The 15240-nt window shown below is 46.0% G+C and overlaps 1 protein-coding gene across 3 annotated transcripts in view; it reads right to left on the bottom strand.

Annotated features, from left to right (window-relative positions):
• The window catches only part of ITGA7 (integrin subunit alpha 7), a 235309-nt gene extending 230628 nt beyond the window's left edge, over positions 1-4681 (bottom strand). For 2 of the 3 annotated variants that reach the window (XM_063952667.1, XM_063952668.1), the window contains exon 1: positions 4057-4680. In XM_063952667.1, the coding sequence (XP_063808737.1) occupies positions 4057-4235 (179 nt within the window). In that variant the 5' untranslated portion in view covers positions 4236-4680. Of the gene's footprint in view, positions 1-4056 lie in introns of all 3 variants that reach the window. The other variant, XM_063952666.1, reaches the window with a different exon arrangement.
• Positions 4682-15240: the final 10559 nt, after the last annotated feature.

The following is a 15240-nucleotide window of genomic DNA, read 5'->3' as shown; positions in this document are numbered from 1 at the left end:
AAATTGACTGCAGTACTTATTAAGTCACCTGTGGCCAAGCATGGATATACCAAAAACCTGGAATGTTAGGATGCCTTGAGGACCGTGTTTGGCAACCTCTGGGTTACAGTGAATTTGTTTATTAGAGCAGGAAGCTTGTTCTATTTTTGTTTCGGTATTAGTGTAATGGGCCCTACACACTAAGCGATAACACTGAAAGATATGAACGATCTCGTTCATTAACGAACAAGATATTGTTGATATCTTTCAGTGTGTATGCACCAACGATGAAAGATGCGCGGCCCGCTCTCGTTCATCGTTGGTACCGGGTCATTTATACATGCATGCCAATATGGACAATCTCATCCATATTAGCATGCAGGGCTATGGGGCCCGGTGACGGGGGGAGTGAAGAAACTTCACTAACCCGTCACCCCACCCCCCCAAGGGCGTCTGTCGGACACATCGGCCGTCGGCCACTTCGGCAGAATATCTGCCACTGTGTAGGGCCTATAACACTCTACACAATGCAATAAGATGGAGCGTGACTATTCTAAGCAGTAGCAGACACCGGCTGAATGAATTAAGTGCCATAGGCAGACCAGAGTGAGGACAGGCAATGGCAGTACTGCATGGGGACACTTTCCCACCTTCTTAAGGCAGTATGGGTGTACACTAGGGGGTAAATTTACTAAGATGGGAGTTCTATTTCAGATGGGATGTTACCCATAGCAACCAATCAGATTATACTTCTTATTTATCTTGCACTTTCTAGAAGATAATACCTGGAATCTGATTGGTTGCTATGGGCAACATCCCATCTGAACTAGAACTCCCATCTTAGTAAATGTATCCCTAGGTTTTTAGAAGGTGGCCTATGCTATGTCAACTTGCTGTAATAAACTATGTTCTAATGCCACTTCTATCTGTTTTAGAAATGTAGTCTGTGTTACTGAGGTTCGAGCATCTATATTTCTGTACAGGTTGTGTTGTTCAGGAAGGATGGAGAGTTGAGTTCCACTTTAAGCACCTCTCATAAGTAATTATACACTAGAATGACATAACAATTGTACAGCTATTCCAATGGAATATTACCTGCATTCTGCATGTAGCCATATCTTTTTGTTTCCAGTTTATCCCCCAACACAATCACACAGCAGAATGAATGTGACCATCATCAACTCAGCTCTGTCCACACATTATAAATTCAGCATCAAACACATTTACAACAACAGTGTGAATGACAAAACAAATCCAGAACTTAAAGATTGTTTTGCTGAAACTTTGCACCCTTGTGAGACGGCCAGGCCCTGTGAGACGGACGGTTATACTGTAACACTCGGATTGTGTGAAACTCTGCAACATCCTCACTCATCTAAACAGGAGACATTTCAGGCATACTGCACATTGTTCTGCAGATAAATCATTATTTAACAACAATGTGCATCCAAAGATAATGTCAGTAGGCCATGTCTTGTAAGAGCGAGATAGTCGTACACATTGCTCCTGATATCAAAGCGTGCTTTGCCTTCAATGGTTATGTTACACTTGTTCCATAGAGGAATGTATATGTTATTCATTCCACAATAGTGTTGTGCAAGTGAGTGTGAAAATACACAGGGTGAGGGGCTGTTCCAGGTCTTATATAGGCAGATGCCCCATCAGTATATTACTGAGTGGCCACCCAGACTGGCTAGACTCATTATACGGTAAAATAGGGGACCTGGGTACTTCTGTGCAATTAAGGAATCACAACTCAGGCAAAAGCCAAAAAAAAGTAGAATTTATTCTGGCAGTATCTGCCAATCACAAAATTGAAAAAAGTAAAACTCTGGTTTAACCAGCCTCAAAAGAAAAACAAGGGACTACACACAATGGATTTGCTTAACCTATGACTGGGGACAGCAACAAACACTTCTTTCCGATACTCAGGTACCAGTGTACCCAGGTTCCTATACTTTCGCCGTTCACACACCAACCCTGCTTTCCAATTAGCGTGAAGCTAGGAGTCTCCATGCATTTGGAACGCACACTATGGCAAGCTTGGTCCCAGTCTCTGCTGGCTTTCTATCCACCACATACAATTGTGTTCTGAGAACCAAAGTACCCAGATGGCACCACACATTGCACCATTACTTTTACATACAGAGACATTCTCACACCTGTAATAAAGAGTGATTAGTGCTCCGCACATCTGTTTTGGTAACTCTGTGCTATTTTTAGGATGTTGAATACTCTACAGCAACTAAATACATTAGGATTTTGCTAATTTATCACATTGCATTTACATTCAGCTTTCCCAGGAGTGGACCACTATTGGACATGCCATAAGAGCTATGTGCCTATGCTGACAGCACTGAAGCAATCAGATGTTATCTTCTATGCTAAATCTTGGGAGTGGAACCATTAGGATATGAAGTGCAACCACTGGGACACGGAAGCTGGACCTGTATATTTCCTTGATATAGTCCCTTGGTGTAAAGAACCCCGATTTTCGGTAATTGCTGAGGAATAGCAATAACATAAGATACAATTTTACAGTTACCAGTGTGCTTGAAAGTAAGTTAAAAGTTGCACTTATGTGATAATATACACACAGGCACAACGTTATATTACTGCTGAATGACAGTGGAAGGAACCTGGCATGTTTGAGATTTATTATGGTTGACCTGGGACTACTTTTAATCCCAGAGTGTAATGTGTATTTACAGTACATACAGGCAAACACACTCTATGTAAACTAATTATTAATCATGTGAAATATATATTTTATGATATTTACTACATATTATACGCTTAATTGTAGGCAGCAAACTAAATGTAGTAAATACAGTAAAAGTGCCTTTGTATTCACTAAAATATGAAACCATGGGTTGTAGAACTGCTTCATGGGCATAATCTGGTTCCCAGATGAAACCGTCTAAGAACCTTGCAGTAGAAAAGCACAACTGCTTTATGAACAATATATAGGAAACTGGCATTTCTGTGTGGCCAAAATATTGAAATGATTTCACTAGACCTGAAATAAAGGAAACCTGATATGATTTATATGTTTCTGTCAGAATGTATTTTCTTTTCAGATATATTCTTCCCACATGGATGTATTTATTGTCCAAAATACTCCATTAGTCACATACAGTAGGCCAATATATATCAAGAACTGAACGTCCCATTAGCCGGATCACTACTCCCAGATCACGTTCTTTCAAAAATGCAGACCCTCCAACATGACCTGCCCCACTAGGTACAAAATGCTCTGTTTCTGGACTTCCCTCTTAATTTATGATTTCCATCACCTGTGTTGAACTAGTTACATGATAAGAAAGCTGTTTCTTCACAGGTGATGGCAATAATAAATTAAGAGGGAAGTCCAGAAACAGAGCATTTTGTACCTAGTGGGGCGGGTCATGTTGGAGGGTATGAAAATGAAACAATAAAACATTATTTTTTTTATTTAAAAAATGAAACAATAAATTAGTGGTATCCTGAGAGACATGCTAATAATCCCTTCCCTACAATGAGTGGTCCTGAAAATTGCATGCATGAAAATAAGTTGATAACAAAAAGTTTAATGGGTCATATACTATCCATGGAGAGAGATAAAGTGGAATAAGATAAAGTACCAGCCAATCAGCTCCTAATTGCCATGTTACAGGCTGGGTTTGAAAAACCAGTTAGGAGCTGGTTGGTTGGTACTTTATCTCTCTCCAAGGCTTAGTACATACTGTAGACTCCTAAATCTTATGTTGTGCGTCTGACTAGAACACAACACATCAGCACTACAGTACATCAGAGGACAAGGCGAGCGGAAGTGCCCAATGTAAGATTTTGGTGGTGCAAAGGGTATATCCCGGGAAGAAAGAGAATAGTCTATTGACTGAGGTAAAGGCATTAATATACTAGACGTGTTCTCACACAGCCTGCATTATAGGCATCACAGAGAGAGCCAATTACCCGGGCTGTGCTGTGTCTCCTGTGATTATGATGGCCACTCACATAGACAATAGCCAGCATAGGATCCAGTCTGAGAAGTTTGATGTACTCTGTATAGCAGAAGACAGGTGGACATGTACTCACCAGCTCATGGGTTCCGGGCTTAGCTGTTTGTGAAGGGCGACGGAGAAGCCAAATAAACTCTCTTTGTCCCCATCCTTGATCAACGTGTGTGTCACATCCAGATTAAAGCCATCGACTCTGTCCCTAGCAATGAAGCTGAGGCAGGAGAGACAGATCAGCGCAGTCCATGCTGCAGGCATGCTGCAGACTCTATGCTGGGTGTGGAGGGACAAGAACGGGGCTCCCCCTCCTGCCTGCACCAGCTGAGCACTGTGCAAGGTCACTCGGACAACTGCACCCCCGGAGCCTCGCTGCTGCCCGCTGCTGTCACAAAGCACATAAGGGAGAGAAGTTGTGACCAGGCGGAGCGCTGCCTTCCAGCAGGACAAGCCCCCTTGTGTGCCAGTGAGCGGAGGATTCCAGGCAGAGGAGGGGGTGACGATGGAGCAGGTGGATAGACTAGCGGAGACCCGGGAGCCGACTGCCACCTCCTCCTCACTGGTGTCACTGCCGAGCAGTATGATCCTCAGAGATGCTGACAGGAGACCGCTGATGTCACTGGCTGGTGCACAATGCGTCTGTGCGGCACAGATCACTGCAGGCAGTCAGTCGCTGGTAGCATCAGTCGCTGCTGCATTATGCGGCTCAGTGCCCTACTGGCTGCAGACTTCCCACTGCCTGCAGTAGTCAGTCAGGGATGTACCTATAATGACGGAAACGGTGGCAGCTGCTGCTGGGAAAAAGTTTTGGTGGCATTACACACACATACTGATATCACTGGAAAAAATAGAAAGTAGAAATTCTTAATGAAGAAATAATTTCTATTTCACTTCTCGTGGGTAATGTCATTGTATAAGCTGTTAACTGAAATCCAAGAACAGCAGGAGGGGTCCTTTTCCCATAAGTAAAAAATGGGGACATTTACTGTATGAAAATTAATTTACAATTAACTGTACAAAATGCTGTAAGCTATAACAAGCAATAAGCTTTTATGTCTTACTGTACAGTAGAAACTAGTTCCAGAAACTAACTGCCTGGGGTTACAACACATTTATTTCAGTTTCCTCTATTCTCCTTGTATGGCAGGCACTGAAACTCTGTATTATATGGCAGTCACATCTATTCTGTATTATAGGTTACTGATACTTCTGTATTACTGATGCTCTCAGTATTATCTGAGCTGTTCTCTGTATTATACAGTGGTCCCTGTGATGAACTCTACATTATATGGTGGTCACTGCAGTATTTTATGTATTGTATGGCAGTCACTGAAGCTCTCTTTATTATATTATATGTGATGTGGTGGGTGAGGTACTGCATACCTTCCAACTGTACCTTTTTGGCAGGTACAGTGGGCGGGATGTACTAATGTACATCGCCACCCTGTGCCACGATGCTGATCGCATATGTACTAACATATGCGATCAGCATTGCGGAGGACAGCTCTTCCGATAAGAGCTGTCCTCCGCGATGCACAGCGGCAGCCTGATCTCCGGGATTCGGCCCCAGGAGTCAGTCTGCGCATGCTGACGGGGGCGGCCGCAGGGCATGCTGGGAGGGATCCGAGAGAAGCCCATAGGCTTCTATGGACTATCGCCAGCTAAAGCTGGCGAACCCCGCCGCGGCGCTGACCTGCCGGCCGGGGGTTAGTACATCAGGAAAATGCGGTAAACAGGGGGTTTACCGCATTTTCCGCTTAGTACATCCCGCCCAGTACCTTTTTTTATGGTCTGTACTGGGCAAAAATTGCTTTGTACCGATTTTTCACTCTCCAAATTTACATTGAAAGTATAGAAAAGGGGGTGTGGCCACGCCGCCTTCATCAATGGCCATGCCCCCTTTCCTAATTTGTACTGGTTTTTCTGTGTAAAATGTTGGAGGGTATGGTACTCCAGTACAGACTGTTACACTTACCTTTGAGCCTTGAGACATTGGAGCCTGTATACTTCATTTTAAAGAAGAACATACATTAGAACCACAAAATAAATGCAGCAGGCACTGGCAACTTAATGTAACAGGACCAACATGGCTTGTGCCCTCACTCTACAATTATTTAAGTCTTTACAAAGTTTGATGAATGTATTCAAGTAACCCAAGGATGACTACTATCTACTTGGGAAATGGGGAGCAGGCAGCTTCAAACCAGTGGCGTGCAGTGAGGTCAGTGGCTGGTGAGACACTGAAGCCATTATGTCCGCCAATGTTTCGAATCACCGCCGGGGCCAATGTCCATTATTGCTGCCGCTAATGGGCGCTGCCCCTGCCAACGGCCTACAAAATCGCCACAATCATCTGCCCGGCCCTCAGCCGCTAATCTGCATCTCAGTCTGAGCTGCCGCCATTGCCCGCATCCTGCCTGCTCATCAAACTTGTGATGAGCAGACAGCTAATATATTGTAAATTTTTATAAATGTATGGGAGAGAGAGGTGGAATATGGGAAGATAGGAGAGGAGAAATATGGAGACGGAAGGAATAGAGGGAGACAAGAGAAGAGGAATAGGGGGAGACTGGAGAGATAGGGAGGAGGAGCAGGGGGGCAGACCAGTGTCAAGCCGCGGCACTTACTGCTGTGGCGGCGGGTCCTGGGGTCCGTCCGGGTCTGGTCGGCTTGCTGCGGTGCTGGGCTGCGGGGAGTGCGGCGCGGTCAGCGACGGGAGTGACTGCATCCGGGAGGCAGGAGGGAGGACCTAGTGGCCGAGCTTCCCTGTGTGTCTGCAGTATGGGGGCGGCCATGTTGGAGACCAAAGTGCAGCACCAATGAGCGTGATGGGTGAGTGACAGCCAATCCTGATTCCCTGCTGCCTATAAGTAGGCTGGGATTTTGCATTCTGTGCCAGTGCTTTGTTGTAGTTACTCTGTGCCTCAGCTCTGTGCTCCCGCAGCTTGTTCTGTGTACCTCCGGTTAATTGGTCCCGTCTGGCTCTCTGAGTCCTCTGCCGACTCTCTCCGTACAACGCCCGCTAGCACTTCCGTGTGCGGTCACGGCCGCCCGCTCTCCCACCGGTGCCTTCGAATTCCGCAGGATCCCCGTGGTGGTTCGCCAGTGTCCAGCTTTCACAGTTCTTCATACACGTCATCAAATCATCCAGCATCCAGTTTTCTCAGTTCTTCATCCACGTCTCCAACTCATCCAGCATCCAGTTTTCTCAGTTCTTCATCCTCGCCTTCATACCCTCCAGCAACCAGCCTTCAGAGCTCTTCAACCTTGCCATCACATTCTACTTACTCGTCTTCACAGTTCTTCAGTCTCGTCCTTATATCAACCTACGAACATCCTTCACAGTTATACAACCTCAGCTTCCTATCACTCAGTGACTCGCTTCCCAGCAGTTCCCCAGTCCTGAACTAATTAGCCCCAGCTCCCTGCAGCCTCATTCATATCTGTTGTCCTCAATAAATATATGAAAAGGAATTACCTTTGTCCTCCTTGTTTCCAGCACTCAGGGGCATCTGCTCCTTCGGTTGGACTGAGTCCAACGGATCCACAAACACCACCTACCCTGACAACCAGGAGTAGTAGTGGAAAGTGGGGGACAGGATTGGAGTAACAGTAGTGCAGAGTAGGGGGTCAGGCAGGTAGTAATAAAAGGGGGGGACAGGATGGGAGTAGTGGTGGGAAGAAGTGGGCAGTATGGGAGCGGAAGGGACTCGGCAAAGTTAGAATAAGCTGAAAAAGTGTCTCACCTCCTCTTAGACAGCTCCTGAGTACCAGCCACCATTGCTCCCTCCATGCTGATAGCAGGCTCACACAGAACGGAGGGGCAGCCTGAGTGGAAGTGATGGGTCCCACTCCTCCGGCAGCTCACACTAGTCTCTTCCCTGCATGGTCCAGGGGAGCTAGAACGGGTTGGGTATGCATGAATCCCGGCTTGCAGATGGTCGGCAGGGGAGGGGTGGGGGGAGCGGAACGAAGCCCCTTGCGGGCTCACTGTGCTAGCCACACTGCGGGCTCGGTATTCAGGACTGTAAGGGGGCAGTATTCTGGCGTCGGTATTCTGACCGCCGGTCACATAACTGCCTCCTGCTTGGACAGAGTGGCGAACGTGGCCTGTGATTGGGTAGGATGTGGTGGCTGTACATGATAAGGCTCTCTATGTTTAATGCCTGGCTGCCTGTAACAGTGCCCTCCTCATTACTTGTGACAGCCAAAGTTTGTGCACTGCAGCCCACTGACATTCCCCTGAGCACGCTGGCGCTGTCTGTCCAAGCTCCCTTTGTGTCAGTCAGCGGCGGTAGCGGGCGGTGCTGGGAAGAGGGCATGCTCTTCTGTAGCCCCTGCTCTCCCTGCATACGCCACAGCAGTAAACTCCAGTGGCAGAGTGGGGGGCACTATCGGCCGCAACTATTGTAAACTCGGTGGGGTGGGGAGTGGCTAATGCGGAAGGGACAGCGCCGCCGCCAGCCAATCTGCCCCTGCCGCTGGTGCCGAGCACAGCTTTGCTGCTTGGCTGGACTGGTCCTGCCCACTGCCCAATCACATCTAAATCAGTGACAGGGGCGTGCTATCAGCTCATATGAAAGCACGCCCCTGTCACTAAATTAGATGTGATTGGGCAAAGAGGCACTTCTAGAGGTGCCGCCTACAGGCCTTTTTTTAATGGGCTTTTACTGCCCAATGCTTGGCCCCGCCCCCCACTTCCAGCGCTTTCACAAATGACAGCAGGAGGCACCGAGTGCGGCGCCTCTGACACACATTTACAACGTTTTTTTTTATACAATAAAAATGATTAACATAGTAACATAGTATTTGAGGTTGAATAGAGGCAAATTGCCCATCGTGTTCAACCTGTTTTAAGTTGTGATGATTCTACATACTTGCTGAATAATGTTTTATGACTAGTTAGCATGTTACCCCCGGATTAACCACGTTGATATTTTAAGTATTATAACCTTGGATAGCTTTTTTATTCAGAAATGTGTCCATTCCTTTTTTAAATCCAATTACAGAGTCCGCCATTACCACCTTCCCTGGCAGGGAATTCCACATCCTGATTGCCCTAACAGTGAAGAACCCTTTCCTCCATTGCGTTCGGAACTTTCTCTCCTCCAGTCGCAGCGAGTGCCCACGTGTCCTAAACTGTGTTCTTTTAATAAATAATTCCTCTGATAACTCTTTGTGATGTCCCTTTACATATTTGAAGATATTAATAATATCTCCTCTTAGGCGCCTCTTTTCTAGTATATACATATTCAGCCTAGTAAGTCTTTCCTTATAGTCCAGTCCTTCTAGGCCTTTAATCAATTTAGTAGCTCACCTTTGAACACTTTCGAGTTCACTGATGTCTTTTTTATACAATGGTGCCCAAAACTGAACACAATATTCCAGGTGCGGACGTACCAATGCCTTATACAGCGGCATGATTACATCCGAGTCCCTTGTCTCAATTCCCCTTTTTATACACGCTAGCACCTTACTTGCCTTCTTTACTGCGTTTTGACATTGTGTACGGTTATTAAGCCTATTTTCAATAAATACCCCCAAATCTTTTTCCAACTCTGTTTCCCCTAGGCGTTCCCCATTTAATATGTAGGATGCAAGTTTGTTTTTAGTCCCAAAATGCATAAACTTGCATTTGTCTGTATTGAACCTCATTTTCCATTTAGACGCCCAGAGTTCAAGATTAGATAGATCATTCTGCAAGGACTCCACATCCAATTCTGAATTAATTACCTTACACATTTAGTATCATCTGCAAAGATTGACACTGTGCTTTCCAGGCCTATTTCTAGGTCATTGATAAATATGTTGAACAGTAGTGGTCCGAGTACGGACCCTTGTGGTATTCCGCTGACTACTGGGGACCAGGTTGAGGACTTCCCGTTGACCACTACTCGCTGTACCCTGCTATCCAACCAGCTGCTTATCCATGTGCAAATAGTTTTTCCTAGGCCAAGCTCCTTTAATTTGATCATCAGTCTCCTGTGAGGAACTGTACCGAAGGCTTTTGCAAAATCTAGGAAGACCACATCCACTGCTTTTCCTTGATCAAGATTATTGCTCACTTCCTCGTAGAAGCTAATTAAGTTAGTCTGACATGACCTGTCCCTCACAAACCCATGCTGGTTCTTGCTAATAATCCTAGCGGACTGTAGATACTCCTATATGCCGTCCCTTAAAATTCCTTCCAATATTTTCCCCACTATAGATGTTAAACTAACTGGTCTGTAGTTTCCCAGAAGATTTTTGGATCCCTTTTTAAATAATGGCACTACCTCAGCTATACCCCAATCCTTCGGAACCATGCCTGATCTAATTGAACTATTGAAAATCAAGTATAGGGGTCGTGCTAACATAATATAAAGAATAAAGTAAATACTTATGACACAGTAGCTGTGTCATAAGTATCTTCTTTGTATTATTTGAATCATTAATAATCTCTAAAGACTCAGGGGAAAATTCAGAGTTGATCGCAGCAGCAAATTTGTTAGCAGTTGGGCAAAACCATGTGCACTGCGGGGGGGGGGGGGGGGGGCAGAAATAACATGTGCAGAGTTATAGGCCCTACACAGTGGGCGACATGAGTGAAAGATATGAACGATCTCGTTCATTAATGAACGAGATACCGTTCATATCTTTCAGTGTGGAGGCACCAGCGATGAACGATGCGCGGCCCTGCGCTCATTCATCGCTGGTGTCCCGTCACTTGTGCATGCAGGCCAATATGGACGATCTCAGGCAGCGCTGAAGTGAGCAACCTGCTAGATTGGGTCAATCTAGCACCGGCGATAGCGATGCGCGGTGCCGCGCATTGCTAACGCTGGGGGGCATACACGACAGATCTGTGCTTAAAATCTAAGCAATCTAGTCAGATTGCTTAGATTTTAAGCTCGGATCTCTCCGTGTGTACCCCCCTTAACTCTCTCTGCAAATGTTCACCTGCAGTGCACATGGGCCCTCAATCCAAGTTGATCGCTCGCTAGCTACTTTTAGAAGCCGTTCAAACGCATAGTCGCCGCCCACGGGGGAGTGTATTTTCGCTTTGCATGTGCAGGCGGCGGTACAAAAATATTTTGTGCAAAACAAGACCAGTCCTGTAGTTACTTATCCTGTGCGATGATTCTAGCGTCGGAGGTCCCGGAATTGACGTCAGATACCCGTCCTGCAAACGCCTGGTCACGCCTGCGTTTTCCCTACCACTCCCAGAAAACGGTCAGTTGACACCCACAAACGCCCTCTTCCTGTCAATCTCCTTGCAATCGGCTGTGCGAATGGATTCGTCGCTAGAAGCATTGCACAGCAATGATGCTGTTGTACCCGTACAACACGTGTGCGCATTGCAGTGCATACGCATGCGCAGTTTTGCCATTTCTGCAGCGTGCGGTCAACTCGGAATGATCCCCATGGTTTTGCCCAACTGCTAACAAATTTGCTGCTGCAATCAACTCTGAATTACCCCCTTAGTACAACCAGGATTATGACGACAAATGCAACATGTCTCCTGGTACTATAACTATTATACACCCACAGATGCTCTTTCACCTGAAGGATGTGATTGCTCCTTTTAAACAGGTTACTCTCACTGTGCCAGAGCTGGCAGGTTCCAGATCCAGCAGCGATGGAGGAAGTGTGGGCTTTGCTTTATTGAAGAGGTCATATACAGAGTCTTTACAAATAAGCTTTCCAAATCATGGAGCCCTTGTAATGGGGAAAAGCAGACTCCCAAAAATGGGAACTGAATCTCAACCACACCAGTCCTGACTCATTATACTATAGTCAGTTAGACACATGAAAATGGTCGACACATGAAAATGGTCGACACATGAAAGGTCGACATATGAAAAGGTCGACATGAGTTTTTTTTACTTTTTTTGGTGTCGTTTTTTGCGTAAAGTGACTGGGAACCCCAATTAGTGCACCGCATCCCCTCGCATGGTGCCTTCACTCCGCTACCGCTTCGCTCGGCACACTTTACCGTTCCAATCGTAGTCCATGTGGATCGTAAAGTATGGAAAAGTTCCCCAAAAGAAAAAAAAGTTAAAAAACTCATGTCGACCTTTTCATGTGTCGACCTTTCATGTGTCGACCATTTTCATGTGTCGACCATGTGTCCATGTCGACCATGTCAATGTCGACCAATAGTGGTCGACCATAACATGGTCGACCATGTGAACGGATACCGTTGAAAGAGGAGTACTCTACTGCGCTACTGCCCTTGCTCCAGTCTTCCTTTTCTCCAGGGAGGCTTCAAGCATTATCCCATGATGGCCACTGAGATCTCTACAAAGCATCTGCAGAAACATCTGGTAACTGTGTACAGTAAATCTATCACCAATGGGCATGCAACAGTGAGTACAGCTGTACCTACTATCTAGCAATAAACCAACATCACTGGTTAAGTAGCTGGGCTGTTCACAGTTTGAGTCATCTGCTGGTGTCTGCCTATGTAGCTCTGCAATATCAAATGGCCTGCACACAAATTTCCAACAAAAGGCATCTATGAGAAGAGATATGGAATCTGACACTTTTCAGTGCCATATACTCTTTCTGAATGGATTCTGTCACAATAATGACTGCACATTAGCCATGTGTATGTCTCTGGGAAGGGTGAGTTCTGTCAGGATTTTCTAAAATGTTATTAACCCATAGAAGAAAAGTTTAACAAGAAGCATACTTTGCTGTGCGTAGACTGCACATGGATCCCCACAAAAATACAGAATTCATTGTTAGGAGATATTTGTGCCTTGCAGTTCCAGAGAGGATGACAGGGGCTTGATGGTGCCAAATGGGCAAGGTAAAGACAAAGACAATACAAAATGTGTCATCAAGTGCAGCCCACCTCGGTTCACTGAGATGTGTGATAGCTTGATGATGTGATTAGACTCGTCAAGTGGATGGGGATAAAGTCTATCATTATATCATCCCTGTCCACTTGGTGCTCACTGAAGTGGATTGTGCCTGCTGACATGATTTGTGTCACTATGTCCAGGATGAAACTAGGATTTTTGGCACCCTTGGCAAGGCGGTAATTTGGCGCCCCCCATGCACACACACGCACTTTGGAACCGTGTCAAAAACACAGTAATAAACGATTGGCAAAGTGACAACCAGCACTGTCAGGGTGCATCCAGCACACATTCCCTAGGAAAATGGATTGGAACACAAGGAAACTAACATGCACCTCAGATACAGAATTGTGGGGACTCTGACCGGCCAACTACTGTAGGACCACAAAGCCCAGCATGCCAGTCAGGACCTTGGGCCAAGTAAAGAGGATGAGTACCAACTTTATGTGGAGGGGGGATACACAATGTGGGTTATCCTGGCTGCAGAGAGGAGTCCCTAGGACTAGCTGGTGTTATATACCTGATATAAGCCATGCAGTCACTGTATCACACACATGGGGGGGGGGGGGGGGGACATGACTCCAACTGGCAAACTGCTGTAGGACTACAAAGCCCTGCATGCCAGTCGGGACCTAGGACCTTTGGGAGGCAGCGGCTGTCCTGGAGTATAGAAACCTCATCTCAGTGCCCAGACTAATTATCGGCTGCTGCTTCTTCTCGCCCTTTCCTCCTGTGGTGGAGCTGCTGAGGGGAAGGGGAGATACTGAGGAACAGGGCCAGGGGCAGACATAGTTTACACAGGCACAGGAGTGTGTGAGCGGCCATGGACCAATGCTCTGGAAAGAATCCATGGTCACCGCCCCTGCCCCATTCCGTGGCGGGGGCAGTTTCCCAGGAGTCCACATTGGTGGTGCTGGGGAGCGGGTATCTGCAGCGAGTGTTCTTGGACCTGTCAGAAGGGCTGAGAGGAAGGAGGGGAGGCAGAGTACCCATCTCTGCACCCTCACAGGTTCTACACCTGGGGTGTATGCCCCCGAACCCCCCCCCCCTCTCCTCCCCAGTTGCGGCCATGCTATGTCACATACCTGTTCACCCTCACAATTGTCAAGTTTTCCAGGACATTTTTGTAAAGTAGGCAAATATAGCCAAAAATCAGTGATCTAGGGCGTAGGCCTACCAATTGAGATTTCAATTAGCTAAAAATGAGTTACAATTCTCACATTAAACAACTCAAAACTAGAATTACTAACCCTATAAACACTAATAATCCTTTTATTTGCACCTAAAGTTTGCCATGTTTTTTGCACTATAAAATACTTGAGTACATAATACACTGTAGAATTTAGGATGCAGAATGTGTCCAGAAAATCTCCTCTTCCTCCCTGTGTCTGCTTAGAAAATAAAAAAAAGGTTACCAGTAAAACACCTTTCAGACATAAGCCTATAACCCAGGTTTTTGTGCATGAACGCAAATCGACCTGGGTCCGGCTCATGTCTGAAAGTTTCTGCCCAGGTTGAGCGTCCCAGGTCCACTGGATAACAGGGATTTTCCCGGGACTTGCAACCTGGCTTAGGTCTGAAAGGTGCGGCCCCTGTATTGATGACCTGAGTAACGCCTGTAAGAAATGAATTGGCAATGGGCAGCAGCGATTGGAGATTATCTCATCTCCAAGTGCTTACTGAATTCCGTAAAACCCGGGTAACTGGAAGACCCGGGACCAGTGTGAAAGGTGACGACCCTGGAATTACCATAAATGTTTTAGTCCCATGTACAACCACTTTCGTGGTTTATATGTTAACTTGTCCCTGCGGATTGTCATATGTAGGCAAGACGCAGAGATAGTTCAAAGAGTCGGAGCACATCTACGGTCAACTCTGAATTAGCCCCACATTCCATTACATATCAGAGGGGGTAACAGAGGTAAGGCTCTGTTACAAAAATAAAGCAAATGGATATTTACGTTAAATACCGTTACACCAAAAGGTTTGAATGAGACACTTGGTTGATAGAGTTTCTTATAAAGTAGTTATAGAGTGTTATCCTTGAAAAGTTATAAAAAATAAGCATATATCTATCATCTTACAGATGGTGACACACTTCATGACCAACAGGTGCTGCTTTTGAACTTTATTAGATATGTTTATGTTTATATGAAGATTCAATTGTCTTGTGACTTGCACGTAGACACGGTAATTGTATGTATGTGAGGGATGTTTCCTAGCAACCATTATTGTCTACAGCTGATGGCCCCACAGGTAGACGCTGCCTGATGATGCCCACGACATTCGGTTCTGGTGCACGGCCTCATGGATCAGATGACGGTATCCTGCAGGTGAGTCCATTTTGGGGTTTAATGATTCCAGTATTATGGGTATTTATGTCTGTTAAATATTTGCTATTCGTAATGCTGTCCCTGACG

Source organism: Pseudophryne corroboree, chromosome 2, assembly GCF_028390025.1.
Source record: "Pseudophryne corroboree isolate aPseCor3 chromosome 2, aPseCor3.hap2, whole genome shotgun sequence".
NCBI lineage: Eukaryota > Metazoa > Chordata > Amphibia > Anura > Myobatrachidae > Pseudophryne > Pseudophryne corroboree.
This window is presented reverse-complemented; position numbering and strand designations above follow the sequence as displayed.